Source organism: Chinchilla lanigera, unplaced genomic scaffold (genome assembly GCF_000276665.1).
Source record: "Chinchilla lanigera isolate Chin_1 unplaced genomic scaffold, ChiLan1.0 scaffold00038, whole genome shotgun sequence".
Lineage (NCBI taxonomy): Eukaryota > Metazoa > Chordata > Mammalia > Rodentia > Chinchillidae > Chinchilla > Chinchilla lanigera.
In genome coordinates, this window is record NW_004955439.1 from 10,641,378 (window position 1) to 10,663,607 (window position 22,230).

Below are 22,230 nucleotides of genomic sequence, written 5' to 3' on the forward strand. Positions count from 1 at the left end.
CAAGTGACATTGTTTCTGTTTCTTCAAACTATTTATATCGTTAGTAACTATTATTAGTAAATTATCCTTTGCATGTGAATAGTTAGTTTTTGCCATTTCTTTCCCATTGATGGTGTCTGAGTCTCTTCTTTGATGACAGAAACAACTAGCTGTTACTGTGTGCCCTTTAACTGCAATTCCTTTGTTCCCTCACCCTTGGTTCCCTGCAATTAAACATCTGACATCTATTATAGAGCCTATATTCAGATCCCTTGGGCTTCCAATTCCAAACTCCTTGCAAGGACAGAGAATGTTAGTTTAGAAATTGCTAGTAACCAAAACATGGGAAACTCCTCAAAAGGCAGAGCAAAAACTCTTAGTACCAACTAAGATTTAGCACCACCTGAAGAAAGAGCAAGTGAAAGTCTCTCTGGATACCAGTGTATCTGCGCTCACCATCCTAAAGCTAGTCATGCTTCATTAACTATGAGACCCAGCCAAAGGCAGCTGGACTTTTAGACCAAGTCAGACACACACTGCACACTGTCATTCTCCTGTACATTCATGCCCTGACCCCGTGGGAGTCAAGAAGGCTCTGATCTTTTAGAAGATTCCAAGATGATGATGGTTTGGGGGAAACAAAACTAATTCAAAATGCAAACAATCCTACTATCAAAATGCAATAAAAAATTTAGTTTGTATTCTGGATTTTAGCCTAGCTAATCTGAAACATGTCCAAAATATTCGCAGTATTTATCAATGCCCTTGTCCTCTTTCTTATACTTTTCACTTCCCTTGGTTAATCAGATCCTACCCGTGTCTCAAGATTCTCATCTTCCTTGGATCCTTTGCTAACTGATTTCCCTCCTATGAAGTCTTATATGTATGTACAATATGCAGGTGCATGTTTGCGTGAGTGCTCATGCACACACACACACACACACACACACACACTCACACACACACAGTGTTGCTCTTCCTTTTTCTTTTTGGTACCGGGAATCAAACTCAGGACTTCATGCTTGTCAGGCGGGCATTATGCCATTGAGCTAAATCCCCAGCCCACTCTTCCTTTTTTTATAGGCTAGTTTATTCCAGCTAGTCTCCAAGCTTTTGATCTTGGAGAACAATGTTATATATTTTGTTCCACCCACTACAGAGCACAGCCATAGCCCTAGATACAAACTGGTCTCCGTAACTACTTCGTTACCCAGATAATATTTTTTACCCCTTCATTTTATTTTAAGCATAGGGTTAAAAATGGGTGTAGTCTTTTCCCAAGACCAGGCCACTGGATATAGAAAAACAGCCTGGAAATCAGGCCATAGGAGTAAAAGGGGAGACAGGAAGACTGCTTTAGATTAAAATGCTTCCTATAGACAATTCACAGTGGGCAGAGTTTATCTTTAATAGCAAGGAGTTGACCATTTATCAATTATGAATAAAATGTATCTCACTGGTAGAAAATATGTTGTGCTTATCTAAGTTTGCTTTTGTTTTGACCACCTAAAAGAGCCTGTAACTTGCATGATGCCAGTGGGAATGAGACACAAGATCCTCTGAGGCAGATACAGAGGAAAGTCAGCCTGAGACATCTTCTCTTGCCAGAAAACCTTGGTAGCAGCCAGCTGGCTCAAGGTTCCCTGTGTCCTTAGCCTTTACAGGATATGTACATTGTCATTACATGATAATCTCAGGGCTGTCTCCTGGCTTATCTTTCTTTATAAAGGTTTGAAAGTTGGAGTTCTTACGATTCTAGATAAAATATGAAGGCAGCCCTGCCAAGGGAAATATCAGACATGCTGTTTCCAAGACAGAAGATTAAAATCAATGTTTCAAATGTTCCCTGAGATATAGTCAACAGCATAAAATTGTGCCTTCCTTATTTTATTCAAGGAAAGTTTCTCAAGTCTGTACAGAGTTTTCTACCATGTGAAATATCATCAAAAAAACAGGATCCCAAAGGTCTCTGCTTGATGTGAAAAACTACCAGGAGCAAGGTCTGACTGAACAAGAAGGCTGGCATGCTACAACAGGCTCTAGAATGCAGGAGCAACTGGACCTGGTTGGGTGATTTATAGTCGGAAATCTGACCCGGGGCCTGTAGACCCCTGATAGAGAGTTCAATAAAGATGCTCGAGAGTTTCAGCAGGTGAATAGGGCGCTCCTCCTTCCGCACAACACCGAGAGCAAGCTCCTGGCAAAGTGGCAAGGCCCATACGCAGAAGTCTGGAGAATCGGTCCATTCGATTATGACGTCCTGTGCCCAGATAAACAAGAAAGAGAAAAGGAGTCATGATGTCAACTGATAGAAAGCCTGGCGGGCACAGGAAGTGGTCTCGAGCACCCAGATGGAGGAGACACGGATCTAATTCGCCAGGTCCAATAGATGGCAGACCCTAGGGATGTGCTCCTGCAGATGGCCAGGGAAGACAGCACTGTCGGGAGGCATCTTCTCCTCTTTGTTGGGGAGGACCTTGGAAGTAGCCCACTATGTCAAGACAGGACCCAGGTGCAAAGCAGAGAAAAGATTCCATGGGATCCCAAGAAGATACCAGGAGGCAAAACAAAGAGGAGACCCCAAAATTAAAAGAAGCAAAAGAACCCTAATCTGAAATTAATTAATACTTAAAAGCTAGGTAAAGACTATCCAAGGTGGTTGTAAATCTTAGAAGGGCTTGCTTCAATCAAGATTAAGTGTTTTGCCTCTGAATGGGTGTCACCTAGTCCAAACAACGCAACCAAGCCATTATCACTGTTTAGACAACCGTGTGCTGGCCTGGCCTGTCATCATCAGAAATCTTGGTATTTTATTGTCTCTGATTCTAGAAAGCCCTGACCTAGACTCAGCCAGTGGCTGCAATTGCCAATTACAACTATTTCTCAGGCCATCCATGCTCTCCGCAAATAGTCCTACAGCAGCTGGAGCTCAGTTACTTTCTTTAAGTACTGTATAACAACAAACCGGCTAGCACTGGAAAGGGCCATAAATTACTTTTAGCGTTATTATAAGGAGAAAAATGTATGTGATACAGCCTGTCATACTCATACAAAAACCACTGCTCACTTTTATTTTGTTAAAAAGAAGCCTGTAAAGAGTCTTTAAACTCCTTTGTGCATCAATTCTAATACTTCTCTGATGGGAAATTTTACTAAAGATTAAAGCTTTAGTTTAGACCATTTAAAAATACTCTCAAGGGCTGGGGATATAGCTCAGTGGCATAAGCGCCTGCCTGGCAAGTGCGAGGTCCTGAGTTCGATTCCTGGTACCCCCCCCCCAAAAAAAACCCTCCCAAACTAAAAAAAAAAACCAAACCAAAAAACCCTACAGCTTCTCATTGTCATTCACCTAGAGTTCTGATGGTCCCTCCTTCCTTTCTGGTTTCCACATTGATAAGTAAGTCAATTCCAAAGAAAGGACGTGAGTGTCACCAACATATCCAAGTTAGTAGCATCAACACGTCCAAATGTGCTGTGTATCTACGAAGCTGATCAGCCAAACCTACTGATACAAAGCCTTTTTTTTTTTTTTTTTTTTTTACTTTCAGTTGGGGAATTAACTCCTGTCTTCATTCTGAGGTGGTCCTTTGTCAGAAAATCTAGGGCAGGATTTCTTAAAATATGAGGGAAAGGCCCCATTGTTTAAAATGCAGATTCTTGGGCCTCACTTTAGAAATCTCTCTGGGTCTGGAGGCGAAAAGCTCCTCAGCTCTTTCAGGAAAATCATCTGTTCTTTTCACATCTAAGCCCTTCCCCTGAGATAGAGAGTTCTGTCTTTCAAGAAGGTCAAGCCAAAAGCTCCTCATTCCTGGACCCCTGACCTTACCAACCTCATGCCTAGATCCTGACTTAGTTATTATGCTCCACAGAGGAGCTCTAACTCAAGAATTAAGATTCTTGGAAGCACAGATGGGAGACCAAACGAGACCCTGCTCAATGCATGACTAGCTACTTTAAAACTTGAGTAGCAGCCAAAATATATGTGAGAAAACCACTGACTTGTATGGACAGCTAAGAAAAGTGTGAAACACCTAAGAAAAATGTGAAAACGACCTTTTTTTTGGCCTTTGTTTGCAGGAGTAGGCACTTGGGGGAATTTGGAAGTGAAGAGCAACGCCATTGTGTCTGCTTTCAAGCCTGGAAAGGTTTCGTGAACCGTTCCTCCTCCTAACACATTACTGATACACAGAGCAAAGCTCAAGGTATCACAAGTTAAAACTGAAGCCTTTTTTTTCATCCTTTAGGTTCTCTTACAACCTTTAAAAAATATATCACCCCCATAGAGACAGTGTTACACACATACCATAATCCTCTGCAGCCCTATCATGCTATAGCTGTGTAATTCGGTCAAGTAGGAAAAGCCATCCATGGCTTGGTCTGTGGCCTTTGAAGCAGGAACACTCAAATGACTGTTCTCACTGCTGCATCCACTTTAAGGACACTGGGAATCGGTCACCTGCTCTCCCACCTTACAGTCAAGAAGGAAGCAAAGAAGAGCGAACATACCAATGGCCGGGCCTCCCTGCCTCTTCTCCTCCAGGATGGCTGCCAAGTCCCTGGCTGCAGGTTTCTGATGCTGACTGGCTGGCGCTGGCTCCAACTCGGGGCCCCTCACTTTCAAAAGCTGATTTGCCTTCTTGATCTTCTGACTGTACTGCCTTGCCATCATGAAGACCCGGCTTTTGGTCTTATCCGTGCCGTCCACGCCAGGGTCAGGGTTCTCTGGGTCTGTCTGGGGTGGGCTGCTGCTGACCAGATCATACGGACTGTCCACAGGAGGGATCTCGCTGGCCACAGAGAACCGGCTGAGACTCAGAAAGGAGTCTTCTGTGGAAATCAGGTCTTCCTCCGCTGGGCAGCTGGTCTGGCCAGGTCTGAGGACCCTGCTTTTTCCTGGCGTGAGGAAAGCCTGGCTCTCGGGGAGGGAGAGTGTGGAGGTGGCACGCCCCGCATCCCGGCTCAGCTCAGGGGTGCTCTCAGCGTGCAGCCTGCCGGGCACGTCATCTTTGCTCACAGGAAACGCTGCCAGGAGACGGTCTCTAGCTTTGTCTTCATTTTTCTTGATGTAATTTTCTAGGTCATTCCAGATTTCATCTACTTCCTCAGACAGTTTATCAGACAGGGTCTTATCAGCTATGGACAGGTTACAGCTGGAAGAGTTATACAGCAAGCTCAAATAGTCACTGTCCAGAGGCCCCTGATGGTAAGGCCCCTCGTCCTCACTCAGCGGGAGGCTGTCCTGGGACACAAAGGGCCTCAGGCTGTCACAGCATGCAAAATCAGCTTCCAGCCCCAGGAAGGTGCTCCTTTTGGATCGCTTTAGGCTGCTGCACTTGAAATCCAGCGATGGTGGGTCTGGAAGCCGGATGGTGTCGTAGACATTCTCCTCCTCCTGGAGCTCCTGAGTGCTTTGGTTAGCCGCCTCCCGGCTGCCTAGTGCTGCGTCTCTCCTTGTATGTACAGAACTTGTGCTGTGGCCAGCTTGTCTCTTTGAGATGGGGAGCTCCGGGGTGCTCTTAGGGCGAACCGAATCCCGGGCTGATTTGGGGGGCGTAGACTGAGGTTCTTCCCGTTTAGCAACCATTAGCTTTAAGTCCTCATAACTTATGTTATCGTAGACGTGGTCTATGTCGTCAATCGTCAGCTCTACAGCTGACCCAAACGGATTCACGTCTTCTTGCCCTTCCGTGTGAGGACCGTTTTGCAGTTCCCTGCGGGGGCTGTACTGAGAGCTGCTGCCGTCCTTAACTCGCGTCTCAGGAGGGCATGTGTTGCTCTCACCGGCACTGCTGGCTCGACGGACAATCCTGTGGCCAGCCCCTGAGGTCTCTGTGGACTCAACCTGTCCCATATGCCAGCTGCAAGGGCGACTGGAAGAGCTGCTCTCTTCACACAGCCTGACGGAGTTCAAGTCTGAGGAGGAGAAGGACGGCACAAACATCTGGTAGTCGTCTTCATCGTCCTCGTTCTCCTGTGGGGACCGGCGGCTGGGGAACAAGGCCTGCCTGATCTGGTGATCCGTCCAGATGTTCCTGAGGGCGCCACCCCCTCGAAGCACGCTGAGAATGGTGGAGCTGCTGGGCTGACTGTTCCTCTGGGCAGCAGAAGGCCCCGCAGAAGTCAGCTGGGCAGAACCTTCCTCTCTAGAAACCTGAGTTAGACAGAAACATACCAGTGAATTACAGCACTGTGGAGAAGCCGTGCAACTTGGGAGTTTCTCCTGCTCCTGCGTGAGGGCTCTGCCACCACACTGCCATGTTCTTAAAGAAAGTGAGCATAGACAGCGTTGATTTTAAAGGGGGCGGAAAGGACAAGAATTAATATTAATTTGGAAACTTGGCTATAGGTGATTTGCAGCTATCCTCTGAAGTTACTATTCAAAAATCACTCTGCAAATTAGATATTAGACAAATACAGAATCTGCCCAAAAAATGCATTCACACTTCAGCAGTTCACCATATTGATTAATGTCTGGAAGCTAACAGCCACCACTGTGAGCACCTCTTGTAATTGTAGGGACCAAAGGTGCCTTGTATTAATTGCATGATGTCCCCATAAATATAGTATTACAATATTTATACAATTTTTCTTTTCCTGATGTATACATCTTTTTTGATGGACTCTGTATAGTAAGGAAATGTGGTTTCCTAAAGATTCAGTAACTTGCTCTACCTGTTTGGGAGTAGGGCTAGGACTCAAATCCAGGTCTGACTCTACCACTGTTGCCCTGAAGCAGGATATCAACTAAATACAGACAACTCTTAGATACTTCAAAGTGATGTATATTTGGCCAAATATTGATTGTATGAATGAATATATGTAGGTGTCAAGGGCCATGGTGTCTAGTTTGTATGTGAGATTTATTAAGGAGTGTTTGACTCACAGGAGTCTTGTCATGGTCTCCTGTATGCCAGGAGTCCCTGCTGGGCAACCCAACCTGGCTATAAACCCCAAGTTATCCCTCAAAGCAGCCAACCCCTTATAAGCCTGACCAACATTACCTCACTTTATAGATTCTAGGAAGAGCCTTTGTTGTAGGGTTGTAATTTAATTTTTTTTGGTACTGGGAATCAAACTCAGGACCTTGCACTTGCCAGGCTGGTGTTTGAGCTGCTGAGTTATATCTCCGGTCCAGGGTTTAATTTAATCCATTGCTGAGCACTGTTATTTTGCTTCCCTTCAAAATATATTTTGTTAAGTAACATTTAATGGCCTGGTAGGAAGTAAAATATGAGTGATGTTAATGATTTCTAAGCAAAGGATACAATGAAGTATTATTTATTTATAACATGGAAACTTTTTTGATGGAGTGGATTACTGTGATACTATTTTGTACATAGAAAGATTAACTTCAAAGAATTGAAAGGGTTAAGCCTTGTTCAAACTGGTTTGTACCCAGGATATATTTTCTGATCAAAACATCATGACAGCCTATGCAGATATTAAATTTGCAAGAATTTTTCATCACTTGCCATATCTACTAAGAAAGGAAGAAATGAGAGGGTAAAAACAAAATTTCACCCTAAGTGCTATGTTTCTATTGAAGCCTAAAAGAATTAATCATTTTATATTTTGTTCTTTTTTTCACTCACATATCACATACAATTCTTGTAAAAAAGTTATTGCCTTTATATATCATTTCCTTCCATCTTTTAGTATCTCATCCCTTTGCCTTACTCAGACTATGCTGGTGTAATGTTTATAAAAATATTGGTATATGCTATGCCAGTTAACCTTGATTGTCAATATGATCATCAGTGGACCAACGGGATATTAGGAGGCGGGGCTTAGTTGGAGGAAGTGAGTCATGAGGGCGTGGCCTTAGGGACAGTCTGGTTCTTGGCTCCTCCCCTTGCTTGCTGTTTGCTACCCAACATGAGGTGAACAGGTTTCACCCTTCTGCCGGGATGTTTCTGCCTCCCCACAGGGCTGAAAGCAAGGAGCTGGCTGAGCACGGTCTGAAACCATGAGTCAAGAATAAACCTTCCCTCCTTTAAATTGTTTTTCTCAGGTATTTGATCACACCAGTGAGGGCTAATACCCCATCACTACTTTCAGTAAAGTAAAGTGAGTGAACAGTCACTGGTTAAGTTATTACAAAACACCACAGGTATAACTAAAAAATTTTGTGTTTGTCACAACACCCAAAGTAATTGTTCTTAAGATCTTTCATCACAGGAAATTCCCAGATGTTCTGGAAAACTGGACTGTTAACACTGAAGTTTATTTTTAAATTAAATACTCTTGGAATGATCATGGCAGTATTTTGGAAGCTGGGTATTTACATTCAGTGAATCATTAGGAGAACTGATGAAACTCTAAGATTAAGACATAATCAATATATGATGGGTCACAACATAGAAGGATGTAGTAATTTAGACACCTCAAGTTGACCAAAACCAAGGTGAACGGTTTTCTGCTTTTCTACACTCTCAGCATTATCACTACTTAATAATTTGATAATAGCTATCATTTATGGAACACTTGCTTTGTGCCAATTACATGTTAAGCACTTTAAAAACATATCATGTTTAATTTTCATAACAATTGCATAAATTGGAGAGCTAAGACCTGGTAAGGTTAAGCAGCACCTATAGTCATACAGTTTATAAATGGCAGAAATGCATTGGAATCTATGTCTTAATCAGGACCGATATACAAGTTTAACCCAACACACACACACCCCTTTAGAATATATATTCTGGGAGAAATATTAAGTTATTACTAAGGAATATTTCCTATAATAAGCTATTTAATTGTGAGTAAATTTCCTGTCCTTGCATTTACTATACATTCAGGACATTACTGTTAGGAGATAGCATTTTGCCACTGAAAAGAGCTCATGGGTGTTTTCTTTCTTGTATTCTAATTTTAGGAGGCTTAGTTACTTCTGATAGGGGCCTGGTTTGAGTGCTCTTGTAGGAAGTTTCAGGAAGTACTTAATGTTGGAGCTCTAAAATTTACTTCAGTCAGGCTTGGCAGTGCATGTCTATAATCCTAGCACTCAGGAGGCTGAGGCAGGAGGACCGTTGCAAGTTTGAGGCCAGCCTGGGCTACAAAGTGAGTTCACGGACAGCCTAAATTGCATCGTGAGACCCTGTCCCAAAAAGACAAACAAAAGTTCATTTCTCACTGAAAAGGTCTTGGTGCCATGATCCTACTTTGGCTACCTTAGAAAGCAGGGCACTTGGTTAATTTCTTATTGCTGAGACAAAATACCTGACACCTACAAGTTAGAGGAAAGGCTTATTTTAGCTCATAGTTTGCAGAGGTTTCAGTCCATACTTGGTGGGCTCCAGGGCAGGGCAGCATAGAAGAGGGGCATCAAAGAGGAGAAACAGTTCATGGCAGGCAGAATGCAGTGAGCAGCAAGCAGCAGCCTGCCTTTCCTCTCTCTCTTGATTGGCAGCACCTGCACCCAGGGCGGGGCATCCATTTTCCACACCCAGAACTATACTAATTCCAGTCAGTGGACTAATTTAGTACCACATGCCTTTAATCCTAGTATCACATGCCCTAGATCCAGCCAGCTCTGAAAACTGCCACAGAACATGAGACTGTGGAGGGACATCCAGAGATAAGCCATGACAGGCAACTTCTGCAATGACCCCATTTATGAAAACAAAGACTACAAAATCAAAGTCTTATACCATATTTCAGGACAATAAATTAACATTTATATGTTTCAAAAGCTTCCAAAGAAAAACATATACTACCTGAAAAAATAGGTGCCTTGAGCAATAAAAATCACTTTAACATAAGACTGTGCTGATATTTACACATTTTACTGGTTTATTGGAAAGATGCACCCTTTATCAACAGGGCCACTGCAGCCCTGTGGTAAGCGCTGGCATAAGTGAAATTATAGAGAGAGAGATTCAGAGCCTTGTAGACACGGAACATTAAACAAAAAGCCACAGTTAGTTTTCCAAGGATGCTTAATTAAGCCAACTGGTCAGCAGCCATACTGGAAGAATCAGGACATGGGTCGGGACGCAATTCCTGCTCTTTGCAGGTAATGAATTTGGATTATATCTCCCAAAAGGACAAGTTTTTTTTTTTTTCAGTGTTGGGGATTGAACCTAGGACTTAGGCATGGTAGAAAAGTACTCCATCACTGAACTGCATCCCCAGCTAAGACAGCATTCTTCTGCCCATTCATCTAGCCTTTTATAGGAGTAAAAAACCTGTAATTTGCATGGCAAAGTTTGACTATATCATATATCATCACACCTCTGATAGCAGTAGGAATATATTCCTCCTTGTAATTTTTTTTTTTTTTTGAGACCAGGTCTTGCTATGTTGCCCAGGCTGGTTTTGGACTCCTGGACTCAAACAATGCTCCTGCCTCAGCCTTCTAAGTAGCTGGACTCCAGGCCCACGTTATCATGCTTGCCTGAGGCCCATATTCTTAGAAGGAGCACCTCGTCCTTGGGACTGAGGCTAATGCTTTGTGAAGGGAGCTGTGCTTAAGCGCTGTATCTTCTCTGGACAAGGTGAGCTGCATCCCCCTAGTACTGTGCTTCCTAAGGCGAGGATAGAGCTCCTCAGGTGCGGCAGGGCAGAGGGATGAATGCAAGGTTACTTCAGTTCAGAGGGACAAAGAGGAGGAAGGCAGTTGATAAGGTTAGGCCCTCCTTTAAATGAAATGTAAATTATAAAAAATGTGAAACAAACATAAAATGTACAACATAAAATTGCCACAGTGTAAGGTCACTGTTGACAATGAAAGTGCAGCTGGAGTGAGACGTGCTGTCAAGGGAGACCACTGAGACAGACAGTGCCCACTTCAACTTGGGAAAAGAAACGCGGCAATGCTTACCTTTTGGATGTCTTGCACTGTTTCTGAAAAACAAAAGATTTTTTTTCAAGCTTGAGAATGAAAATGTACATACAGAAATGTATATATATAATAAGCATTCATATATAAATAAGCACTAATTTTTTTATAGGACTTAGAAACTTATTGGTAATAATTAAAAACCAAGAGAAGTCTGGACCCTTTAAACCTAATCTTCAAAACTGCCTTCCCCTTGTCCCAGTTACATATCTTCACCTCTAGTACAGTTATGGGGTATCATCTGAGTCTTGGGGTCCCTGAGAGCAATGATCCACTGTATGGTACAAAGTTTTAAAAACTTCCAAACAAAAAATATGTACTACCTGCAAGAAAAATGCTCACGTTGGCCATAAAACCCTCATGAGGATAAGAGAATGCTCCTGTGGATTTTCAGACACTGTATGGATTTTAACTGAATGATACAACAGCCGTGATCAACAGGAGCTCCTGCACCCTGGGCTGAGGAATATTGCCAGTGGAATTGTAGACACGGGCTTACAGTCATATGCTTTACACCATTACAGATATCCTGATTATGTGTGTCTTGTCTTTACAAGCTGTTTAATTATGGAATAAAATAAAGCACTTCTCTTCCTATACACATCTTCCCCTAGGGTAACCACTGCTAACAGTGGTTTGTCTTTCTGGCTCCCAAATGCACTATACTCATCCCTGTGATGCACAGCGGTTGTTATTTAAATAAGCCTCCCATAGACAATACTACATTTTTGCCTATACATTTAGGGACACTCTTGTCAGTAGATAGAAATGTACTTTGTTCTTTTCAATGCTGCATAATATTCCTTTATATGTATGGATATACCACAATTTATTTAACTGTTTGTCACTAGATTGGCATTTTACAATTGGCATTGTAGTGTTCTACTACAAATGCTTCAAAGACTGCACACATACATAGGTCTGTCCATACCTGTGTGGGGTGAGAACTTCTATAAAGGCCTAATGGTGATATGTTGGGTCAAGGGCAAATTTAAATGGGCATCACTGAGCTTTATTCCTGACAGGTTCACAAACGTACCCACCCGCAGTAGTTCTGTAGGGCCTGTTTTTCTGTGTCTTTGGCCAAGCTCCTAGCTTTCCCCATCCATGTATATTATTTAAATAGAAGCTTTTTAAAATGATAAACATCGGTGACCGTTTTAAAATTTTATTGGCACTTTGTTTCTTTTCTAAAGCTCTCCAAATGTACTTGTGTGTATAAATCTGTGTGTTTGTATGTATGTCGATGTGTGTGCATATGTGTGTATATATAATACATGTGTGTGTGTATCATGTATACATACATTAAACAGGTCTTTAACTCTTCTATTTGTAGTATGGAACATCTTTACATAATAGAAGCATTAATTTTTTATGCCTGTCAGATATGTTGCACACAATTTGCACCATTCGTCATATTTCAGTGTATGTGCTGAGCGCCCTTCGTTCCCATATTAAAATGAGACTATTTTGCTTATAGAAGTTTGTCTTTCTGTGAGCTGATCCTTAAATCTGTGAAGCTATAATTCATCTGATACTTTTTTGTGTGTGTATGCTTTCACTCGGAATGCACAGGAACGAGAGCGGAAAGGTACTTAGGTACTTACCACTGGTCTTCAAAACTTTATGTGATCTCGAGGAAGGTTCTGGGAGGAAAACAGAGTCAGCATGAGTTGCAGAACCAAATAAAAATTTTTCCTTTATAAATTACTAGTTATGTTAAATTAAATGAGCTCTAGAAATTTCTTATCAAATTTACTTAAATTCCACTGCCCATTGCTCAGAAATATTTAGAGACAAGAAATTCACTCTGTCAGAAGGATAGGATAAATGTTAAGGAATCAGAAGTCACATAACAGAAAGGCAAAACACTACTTTGCTAACCTATCAACCACTAAAGCAACTTCCTTTCCTCTAAGGTAGTAACTTTGAATTTTATATACTGTGTCACATGCCTATCTCAAGCTTTTTCTTCTGCATTTTTTTTTTTTGGTACTAAGATTCGAACTCAGGACCTTGCACTTGCCAGACAGGCACTGTACTACTGAGCTATACCCCTGGCCCTTGTGTCCCAAGCTTCTGACTCAACAAACTATGCGTCCAATTGCAGTTCACCGTCCTCTTCCCTAATCTGCTCCTTCATCTGTATTTCCTTCTGGGTTCTTATTGACCTTTCTCTCCCAAGATAGTGATCAGGACAATATTCTGAAATTCTCCTGCTTTAATCCATCACAGTTTTGGGGGCTCCCAATAATGCTTCATCCCGGTAGCCACTCTTTGAAGCTAAGCCTGCATCGTCTCTCCCTCAGACTAGCACGGCAGCCTCCCTCCTGTCCTCCCTGCCTCCCCATTCCCCACATACAGTCTGAGTTCTTTCTCTAAAGACAATTCTCATAGCTCATTGCTTCCACTCCTTCATGGATTGCCAAGTTCAAACCCTCTGCCTGGCCAGCTAGGCCTTCAGGGTCAAGCTTCTGTCTGCTTGTCTCCATCTCATCCTCCACTGTGTCCGCCCCTGTCCAACTCCGGCTCCCCAGCTCGCAGCCGGTATACACGGCTGGCAGTAGGCGCTGCCTGGCCTCAGTTGTGCTGGTGGAAGTCTCAGGGCCTCGGCACTGTAATTCAGTCCCCTTGGCCTCTCATCTCCAGCGCACTGGAGGACTACTGGATACCTGGTCCTTTACACCATGAAGGCTTCTCTCTCTTTCCTAGGTTATCAGTTCCCCCTTCCTTGCATCCCACCTCTGCCACAGCACCATCACACAAACTGGTATTTATTCCCACGTTCTGTCTCCCACACTGAGCTCTCTGCAAACAGGAATCACCCACATTATTTATTCTTATCCTCAGCAAGGCGTAAAATAGGTGCTTAATAAATACTGATTCCAGTAGAATCAAGATCCAAGGGTAGGACAATGCTTCCTGGAGTCTGCTGTAGCAAATGTGCATGCTGGTCTGAGGTGTGAATAATCCTTTGTGTGTGTCATCCATAGGACATGATATTAATTAGCAGTTGCAGATAGGGTTTGCCTAACTGCATGCCCATGGTCAGATGCTGGAGGAAGCAAAATTAGTTGATGGATATGTTTTCTACCCATGGGAAAGGCAGCATTAAATGGGAAGAGAGAGTTAAGTAGAAAAAGAGTTTAAAACAAAGGCTGGAAAGTTTTGTGTCAAAGCAGCCTCGTATGTACTCAGACCAGCAGTAAGAGCAAAAACCAGACAGAAAATATCTCTCTGTCCTGAAAGTGACTCTCACTTCCAGTGCCCATAGTATCACACTGTCATCACTGTGTCCCATTTACCAGACTTTCTTCTCAGCCGATACGGCGTGGCACCGTCTTTGGAGCCGCAGAGCGTTTTCGTCTCCCCCTCGGGGCTGTAACAGAAGCCTGGATGGTCTGCAAAGATGACCACAGCACAAGTCAGGGTGAGGGCTTCTGGGAAAATGGCCAGAGCTTATTTTAGATATCGCTGTATTTATTCTTTTGCATCAGACATGGATCTATTCTACCACTACCACAACTGGTGTTGACTGTATCTCAAAACTGTTCAGGACTCTGGGCTTCCAGTAGTGTGCGGGTGAGGTCCCTGAGCCCCTGTCCTGCCTCCTTCTCTCGCCCCTTCTTCCCCTCCCGCATGGCCTTCTGTTTCCATCCTTAGCAGAAGGAGCTGTCAACCCCCAGCTTTGGCTTCCTAGAAAGACAGCTCCATGTATGTCTCCGTGGCAGGTGTCCTTCAGCATAGTTGCTCTTAATATGTTCCTAGACATTAGCCCTTTATGCATCTGATGAAATCCTTAGACTCTCTTACCAGGAAAGGAGCTTTTGTTCAGTTTCATTGAATTCATATCTTTCTACTCCACCTCAGCTGCACAGACTTTGGACGAAGGCATTTTGATCTAATGCCAATGTGAGGGGCCTGTCTAGCGGTCACCTGCACCCTGAAGGCTCAGGGCCAGCACTCTGAGGACACAGCCGTACACTGATGCTTCTCAGGTTATGGTTAAGGTTCTTCACAGGAGTCTTGAGTTCAGACCCTAAAGACCACACACAGTGAGCTCTGTGTCAGGCCTTGGTACCCGAGTGAGGGCACTGCGGCTGCACAGCTGAGCCAGGTGTAAGCCTCCAGAAGGTGCCTGCCTCCAGCACGGCTGCCCTGGGTTCAGCCTGGGCAAGAGAGACACGTGAAACAATCTGGGGCACTCGGTCTCAAGTGCTTGCTCAGAGCCTGGCCATAAGTAGATCATTTTGTGGAGTGCAGCTGGCCCCGAAGGCCGCTGACTTCTCTAGATCTGTGTCTTCTTCCATCTTGCTCCTAATGTGCATCTGCCCATCCATGACCAAATCTCTCCAGACAGCTCTTTAAAAATCTTAAGGCGACTTTCAAGGAATAAATGGGGTTTAGAGCACACAGACTCGCCCTCTGGCAGGGATCACTGAGCAGCTTCTCATATTTGCTGGATGGGAACCTGGAGCCACAGCTACAGTGGCAGGACGATGCGCTTATGTCATCTCCCTGATGTTTCTTTTTTCTCCTGGAGGGCTGACCATGGCAGGCTGGAGGGCAAGGAATCAGTGTATGCACTTGAGAAAAGATTCCTTCATGGTAAGTATTTTGATAGGTTTAAAGGAGAAGTATTTTAATTAATTTTCATTTTTTAAAAAAGCTTTAGAAAGTAAGCTGAGTTGCCCACACTGGCCTTGAACTTGTAGTCCACCTGTCTCAGCCTCCCAGAGAGCTGAGGTTATAGGCATGTGACACCATGCCTGGGTAGAAGTGTTTTAAATAAGTTTCCAGCAGATCTGGTCATGAGTGTTTAAAACTATTGCTTTTTTCTTTTTGTTCTCAAATCTGAGGAGTAACAAAGATGTTAGGAGTGGTAGTGAACAGGGTCTTATTTAATAAGAAGGACCTGACATGTCTATTCTCTGACTGCTTTTGTAAATTTAGATGTACAGTCCTAAATGTGGGGTGGTTGTGATCTTTAGAATTTTGTCTGCATCAGAAAAACAGCAAGTATCACATTATGAGGGTTCTTGCTGATAACTGACACGGTATTTAGGGGCTAGGATGAAACAGAGACCCGTTGTGGAGCCTGGCTTTTTGGTGGTGGAGGAGGTGGGAGGCAGAGTGGACGCTAGAGGTTCATCTGACATTGTCAGCTGCTGCAGAAAACCAGACATGCGGCCAGCCACCCAGCGACTCACCCATACACCAGGAGAGTCAATATAAAAACAGCTCAGTGTGGTATCTGTAGGGGATTATAACTTCTGCTCTGTTTGATAAAGCAGTGAGTAGAGAGCTTTCATTTTCTTACAACTGACTGACGTGATGAATTTTAAGACAGGAAATGTGACAGATACAGTACAAGGAGGCAATAACAGTTCAAATCAGGGTAAGGAAACAAAACTTACGAATGGCATCCATTTCAAGTATTGCTTGCTTGGCCTGAAAGAGAGGAAGTGCAGCTATAATTGCAACTATTACTTTTCTTTTTTAAAACTACCAATCCTGACACAGATCTTACCCAGACTAAATGGACTTTTTAAAACTTTTCAACACCCAGTGTTTCCTTTAGGCTGTAGTACATAGGTCCGGGGATCCGAACAGATGCGTGTCTTCACAGGGGTAATAGGTGTTGCCCAGCTGGTGCGCCAGAGCTAAGAATGTACCCTATCCGACCCTGGCAGAAAGAGGGAGATGGGGAGAGAGGCTGGCCTGAGCCTGGCTGCTGATCAGGAGCCCCTGGGAAGCTTAGGAAGCAGTGTCGCACCCTGGTGCCTGACCATCGTGCATGACTCGCAAGCTCAAGGCATGGAGCCTAGCATCTACCCTGCCCACCCGCTCCATGTCTTTCGAGGGGGGTTCTACAATCTTCCCTCTATATTTATGGGGGGCTGGTCCCAGGATCACCCCTACTCTCTGCAAAGGATACCAAAACCCGTGGATGCTCTTATAAAAGAGGCACGGCATTTGCATATAACCCACACAATCTGCTTGTGGACTCTGACTCATTTCTCGATAGCTCAGAATGCCCAGCGCAGGAGAGCAGGAGCAATGACAAGACAGGAGTCTGCACAAGCTCGGCGCAGGCTGACTCAGTGCTTTCCCCGTAATATCTCTGACCTGCTCTTGGCCGAAACTGCGGATGTGGAACCCAAGGACTGCACCGCCAAGGGGGTTGGCAAACAGCTGCTGGGCGTTTACGGCCATTGCTTGCCTTCTCCCGAGAGCCGTGTGGTGCCCATCTGCTGACTTACCCTGTTCCCCGCGCCCCTGCACCTCCCATCTCTTCGGGTGCCCCAGGGTCTCTCGCAGGGCAAGAGGAGTCACCGTGTGGCACAGGGCTCTGTGGGGCACTGTCTGTAATCCCAGCTCTGGCAGAGTCAGGGGTGCATCACTTCGCCTGCTCAACTCTAAGGCAGGACAACAGGTCCTGCGGTCAGCGCTGCCATTAGCCTCCAGTGACGGGCGGTCCTGATTAGCTGCCCCCCCCCAGTGCCTCTTCGTGCTCACTGTTCTCCCCACTGAAAGCCCCTCTTTGGAGGCCCAGTGCTTGGGGCTTATTTTAATTGTTCTTATCGTTTCCATGTGTTCTTTTTCTTTTCTTTTTTTTTTTTTTTTTTGTACCAGGAATCAAACTGAGGACCTTGTGCTTGCCAGGCAGGTGCTGTGTCCCTGGGCTATACCCCCGGCTCCACGTGTTCTTTATATTTAGCGGTTTATAAACACGTAAATTGATTATCCTAACCAATCATTTTGCCTAAGCATTCAAAGAAGAACCAGCCTGTGTAGCCTTTCCTACCGCTTCAGAGCCACAGTTAAGGGCAGTAGTCATTACACGTAAGCCACTAACACTATGCCAAAAATAGCTTTAAAAATAATTCCACTCCTCCTTTGCTGCAGTCTTAATATTACACTGTGTATTTAGGCGGAGTGGCAATCATACTCAATTTTATGTGCGTGTGTGGGGAGGCCTCCACATAGCCAGCTTAATTTTGAAAAAAAAAAACTACTTAGATTTTTTACACTAATATTTCTACACAGAATTTGAGATTACTATTGGAATTAATTTTAAACACAAGTGATAGCTCAATTTCTGGGACGCATGTTTCTAGACTCACGTTAACGTATAAACTGCAAAAAAAATTTACCTTGGCCTTACTCTCAATTAATTTGGACAAAAATTCAGTTTACCTATCATACATGTGGAAATGTGGCTAGCTTGAAGAAATTTGCTGGTGTCTATAATCCTATAAACCCGTTATCTATAATCTTGTAATTTTTTTCCCTAAATTTTAAAATTTAATCTAAAAAAGTACTATTTCCCCACATATTCCACTAGATGGCAGCCAAGGACCGTCGTGGGGTTAAAGACCCGGGCAGGGTGGGAGGAACTGGAGCGAAAACATCATTAGCCCTGTGATACTGTTTCTGATCTTGAAAATGTCTTCTTACGCATTTCTTTGATTTTATAGAAAGAAATGTCTAGATAACTTCAATAATTTTAGAAATAATATTGCTCAAGGATGTATAAAAAGCTCAACTGAAGAATTTTTCTTAAATAAGACAGGAAATGATAGCAGATAAGGAGTTAAATACTGTGTGTTCTCATCAGTATCAGGGACAAAGTAATTAAGGGGCTCTTTGAAGCCAGACGGACCTGGGTTTGAATTTGGTTCACTGTGTCCTAGTTAAACGTGGGCAACTGATTTTTTATCTCGGAACCCTCTTTTTATTTATCTGAAATGGGAAGAACAAGAACTGGTAGGATGTTTTCCTGAGGGTGAAGTACAAGCGCGAAGTCCTTAGCTCGTGCACACATCGTCGCTTCAAGATCAGTGTTTAGATTCTCAGCGGGTCAGCAGCTCGGGTGAGAAGCAGACTTCTGCAGAGCTGCAGGAGCTGCGGGGACAGCGAGGAAGCGGCCAGTAGAACCCCCCCACCTGGTGCGGGGTCGGGGGGAAGCGCAGGGATATCGCTGGTCGGGCTTGGTCACGGTCCGTATTGCCTTTCAGAGCCTGTTTAAACAATTTCGATTTTCCTAGGAGACACATAAACAGTGGGCGGGGCACAGCCAAGGCGGCTGCCTTGCCGAAGAGGGCATCCGGAGGCCCAGGCCCTGAAGAAACGCGGTGGCCGCTCAGGTGCGACCTTGCAGCCGCCCCGCCCCGCCCCGCCCGCCTGAGTGGCACTGGCTTCCCTCCGGCACACCTGGGCGCACTCACTTCCTGAGTGCCTAACCATCGCGGGCGGCTCCTGGGCTCCGGCCTCAAAAGCTTTTCAGAACAGAGGGCAGCACGCTGTCCCGTGCCAGGCCGCCCAGTCCTCCTGTCCCGCCACCCAGTCCTGGTCCTGCGACGACCCCACGCCCGCCCACCGCGGAGCGCCAGCCGCCCCCTGCCTGCGTCCGGGGCCACCGGCTCTCTGATCACCTGTTCCTCTGCCGTCTTTCCCCAGCTGTCTCCTCCCCACCGACTTGGCAATCAGGCAGCTGTCTGCAGCACCATCCTCCTGGGCCCCGGGGACCCAGCCCTGCTGTCCCCGACCTGGGAGACCCTGCCAGTCTCCCACCCAGCGCTGCCCAGTGCGTGGGGCCTCGGCTGGGTCCCTGGGCTTCTCATGGAGGGTTCTAGTCACCACTGGCGAGGAATCCCTTTTCTTCTGCAGTGGTTCTGAACCTGCCCACTTTCCCGCAGGAGCTCACCCGCTCCTGCTGCGGCCCGCAGGTGCCATGGGTGACTCCAAGACTGCCCGGGCCCCCTGGTCCCCCTCCATGTCCTTTGGGAAGACGTCCATCCCTCTCCAAGGCCCCTGCCTACTCCGCCCTGGCCCGCGGCCTGCTCCTCCCCCGACACACAGCCTCCGGGCCTCCTGCCCCCGCCTCCCCCGACGGCCCAGGGACCCAAGTGCTAGTTTTTACCAAAGAAAAGCTTGCTTTGATGGGGTCTCTCCCCAAACCATCACCATTTTTCTTTTTTGAACTTTGTGCAAAGAAAAAAAGAGTCTGCAGCAAGTTGGTCTCCACTTCCCCTGCTCTTCTACCCACCGCGACCTGATCTGCCGGGTGGTGGGATCTCTGCGGACCTCAGCAGGGCCGCCTTCCTCCCCGCCTGCGACGCTGGCCCTTCCTCGGCCCCTCGTCCCCTGGCTGTCTCACCACCTCCTCGCCCCCTCTGGGCGCTCCCCGGGGCCCTCCTCCTGCGGGTCCCTGGCTGGGGCTGCCGGGTCCGCCTTTCCCTTCACATTCTTGGGGGCCGAGCTGTCAAACCGCAGGGATTCCATTACTGTCTCTTCCGATCTTTGGCTTCCAGAACCTGAATTTCCACCTGCACAGGCCCCGCCCGCCCACCGCTGGACCCCCATCAAACCGGTTCCAGCCTCCTCCTCAGCCTCTGGGAGCCCCTCCCCACGCAGGTGGCCTGCGAAATCCTCTTCTCTGCCGCTGTGGCTCCTGGGACAGTGCTCTCCCTCTCTGTCTCTCTTCCCAGTCTCGCTCCAACCCCTGTACCCCTTCTGCCCATCTCCCCAGGACCCCCGGGCACTAGGGGAAAGGGTGCTCCCTGAATTCATGCCTCTGTTTTTGTTTACCCTGTTCTCTCAGCCTCAGTTTCTCCCCCCCCCCCCACTAATGAAAACATCCCTCATCCTTCAAGAATCAAGTAAAAGGCATTTTCCTTCCTCCCACATTCAGCTGAACGCTGTGTCCTTCCAGGACACCTAGCTTGCAGCACTGGGACGTCACCGTGTTGAGCAAATCATTGGGGGTTCAGGGCAGCTGCCTCAGCCATGAACTCCTTTGTGGTCAGGCCTGGCTCTGTCGCGGGTGTCCCCTCACAGCCTCCTGCTTGGCAGGTTCTTGGGTCCCCTTTGCTTATTTCTCATCCTCTATTTTCCGTTTGTGTTTTTTGTTTTTTTTTTTGAGTCAGTCTTTCTATGTAGCCCCACCTGGACTCAAAGTCCTGATCCTCCTGCCTCAGCCTCCTGAGTGCTGGGATTACAGGTGTGTGATGTCACACCCAGCCTCTACTAGTTTCTGGAAGTTTCCTTATAGTCCTTTCCTTTATTTTTTCTTCTTTCAATCACCAAAGGAAAAATAATAACCATACTCACACCCCACAGAGCCCACCACACATGACTCTCTTTGATATAAATGGCAGGTGTAACTGACCCCATGCGACCTCTCAAATGCAGTTCTGAAGCCTCACCCTGCGGCCCAGCAGGCCACCTCTGAGCACCACGGCCAACTGTGCAACCCTCCCCTTCTCTTACCTTGGCCGGAATCTTGGCTGCGTGGTTCTCCAGGATCAGCCTCTTCAGGTGCAGAATCCAGAGGCGCTTGTCCTGCTGGGATTTCGCCTAGGGGCAGATTGGGGCGCTCAGACGCTGGACCACTGCGCCCCTTCAGCCTCTGATAAGCTGGGAGACACGCACATGGCCTCGCCCTTCTCCACCAGGCCCCTCTCACCTGAACGGTGTGCTGCACCTTGGGGTTCTTGTAGTGGAAGACGCTGAAGCTAAGCGGCTCCTTGGGGATCACCTCCACCAGCATGAGGTTGCCACACTGGACAGGGGGAGCACAGAGGTGAGGCAAGCCCCGGGGAGCCACAGCAGGGGACCCCTGGCCTTGCCACCTACCAGGATGTGTGCTTTGTATGTAAACGTGTCCTCCCTCTTCTTGGTGATGAGGAGCAGCTTGTCCAGAAGGAAGAGTGTCCGCTCATTCTTGGCCCGCTGGAGGCGGAAGGTCCCTTCTAGCACCAGTTCCCCGTAGCTGGTCAGGTCGGGCCCTTTCCAGTTCGTCAGCAAGCTCTGTATCTCCTGGGAAAGGGAGGGTCCCCAGGTCAAACGGAGGCGAGAAGCCAGGATCCAGGACCTGGTGGCCCTCTCTTGGGCCCCAGGAGTGGTGACTATAGCCTAGAATATAAATCTGCTGTGCACAAGTGGTGTCATGAATCAAACTGTTAGCAGCCGAGTGGCCAATTATTTATTGCCATTCCTCAATAATGGCTGTGCTGTGGCCGGTACCATCAGTCACAACTTTCAAAAGCTGTAACAGGGCCACCGGCACGGGATCTTCTTGAGGAGACATCAATTTCCCGTAGTTTTCTCACCCCCTCTTCTCTAGTGACTTGAGACAGAGCAGTTGACATAAAAACTTTCTTCAGAAACTCAAGTAATTCAAAACAAAAATCCATGCAAAATCCCACAAGCTGTGCCTCTCAAAAGTTTTCAGATTAATTGATTAATTTTTGGGTTCATTTTTTTGTTTGTTTATTTTTTGAGACACAGTCTCATTATGTAGTTCAGGCTAGGCTTGAACTCACTGTGTAACCTAGGCTGGCCTGGAACTTGTGGTGATCCTCCTGTCTCAGCCTCCTGAGTGTGGGGACTACAGGTGAGTTTCC

At 46.1% G+C, this 22,230-nt stretch overlaps 1 protein-coding gene across 3 annotated transcripts in view; it reads right to left on the minus strand.

The window, feature by feature from the left end:
* Nucleotides 1-22,230, minus strand: part of Plekhg1 (pleckstrin homology domain containing, family G (with RhoGef domain) member 1) — a 119,371-nt gene that overhangs the window by 4,934 nt on the left and 92,207 nt on the right. For all 3 annotated transcript variants that reach the window (XM_013517387.1, XM_013517388.1, XM_005390587.2), the window contains exons 8-15: nucleotides 21,461-21,643; nucleotides 21,291-21,386; nucleotides 21,095-21,181; nucleotides 16,237-16,270; nucleotides 14,125-14,220; nucleotides 12,427-12,465; nucleotides 10,802-10,824; nucleotides 4,486-6,130 (exon numbers count right to left, since the gene is read on the minus strand). In XM_013517387.1, coding sequence (XP_013372841.1) covers nucleotides 4,486-6,130; nucleotides 10,802-10,824; nucleotides 12,427-12,465; nucleotides 14,125-14,220; nucleotides 16,237-16,270; nucleotides 21,095-21,181; nucleotides 21,291-21,386; nucleotides 21,461-21,643 — 2,203 coding nt within the window. The remainder of the gene's footprint in view (nucleotides 1-4,485; nucleotides 6,131-10,801; nucleotides 10,825-12,426; nucleotides 12,466-14,124; nucleotides 14,221-16,236; nucleotides 16,271-21,094; nucleotides 21,182-21,290; nucleotides 21,387-21,460; nucleotides 21,644-22,230) is intronic.